The following is a 1,189-nucleotide window of genomic DNA, read 5'->3' on the forward strand; positions in this document are numbered from 1 at the left end:
TGTGTGTGTAAATGTGAGGTATATTTGTAAAGGAAAGGTCTTCACGAACTGGTACATGTATAAATCTATACTCGCATATTAAAAAAAAAAAGAATTCAAGCTTAGCGTAGAAAAAGACTCTGAGAAACGCAACCGATTAGAGAGAAGTCTGAAATGTATTTCCTTTCAACACATTTCTTATCCCTAACAAACTAAAGCAAAGTAGACGAGACTGTGGAGGAAGGAAGGAGGAGGAACAAGAGGAGGAGGAGGACGAGGAAAGGAGGAGTAGGAGGAGGAAAAGAAAGAGATAGAGGAGAAAGAACTACGAGTTTGAAAAGGAAGAGAAGTGCTACAACTATTATGACAAAGGCAACGACAATAAGGAGGAGGAGGAGGAGGAGGAGGAGGAGGAGGAGGAGGACGACGACGACGACGACGACGACGACGACGACGACGAGGAGAAAATACGAGGAGAAAAATGAGAAGAAGTGCTACAACTATGACGAAAACGAAGAGAAGGAGTAAGACAAAGCAAGAAGAATCTAATGATGATGATGATGATGATGATGATGATGATGATGATGATAATGATGTTGTTGATGATCATCGGGTGACGACGGTGATAGATGATGATGATGTTGATGATGACGATGATAATGATAGTGACAACGACGAGACGATAATGACGACAATCACAACCAAAAAAATCGACGAAAAACAACACAACGCTACAGCAACAACAATACAACCGAGTTCCAGTCGTTCCTAAGCCCCACCCCCGCCCCCTCTTACCTACCACTCAAGGACCTTACTATATGTATGTTTTAGTAGAGGTTTTACGGCGCTCGCAACTGCATGCCCTTACTGTATAACCTCCTGGCTACCACTAAAACCTCATGTACATGGCACACCTTGAGGGCTTGGTAATGCTTCACCAGGTGGAAAATGCGGAACATCCGGATGATTCTCAGGATGAACATGATCTCAATCACGAAGCGTTCGTTCAGGTAGCACGCCTGCATATTGTCCGACTTGGTGAAGATCACCTGTGAAAGACACAAACGGTACTGAAACTTGATATGGTGGCATAATATGTTGTACAAAAAGAAGATGTACGGTAAATATACAGATAAATCAGCAGATCGTAAATAATCCATCATCATCATCATCATCATCATCATCATCATCATCATCATCATCATCATCA

At 42.2% G+C, this 1,189-nt stretch overlaps 1 protein-coding gene across 1 annotated transcript in view; it reads right to left on the bottom strand.

The window, feature by feature from the left end:
• Positions 1–1,189, bottom strand: part of LOC100533376 (noninactivating potassium channel) — a gene marked incomplete in the record, with an annotated part of 91,110 nt that overhangs the window by 5,824 nt on the left and 84,097 nt on the right. Inside the window, 1 exon segment of the mRNA NM_001204664.1 lies at positions 894–1,031. Within this exon segment, the coding sequence (NP_001191593.1) occupies positions 894–1,031 (138 nt within the window).

This window comes from Aplysia californica, unplaced genomic scaffold (assembly GCF_000002075.1).
Source record: "Aplysia californica isolate F4 #8 unplaced genomic scaffold, AplCal3.0 scaffold00285, whole genome shotgun sequence".
Classification (NCBI taxonomy): domain Eukaryota; kingdom Metazoa; phylum Mollusca; class Gastropoda; order Aplysiida; family Aplysiidae; genus Aplysia; species Aplysia californica.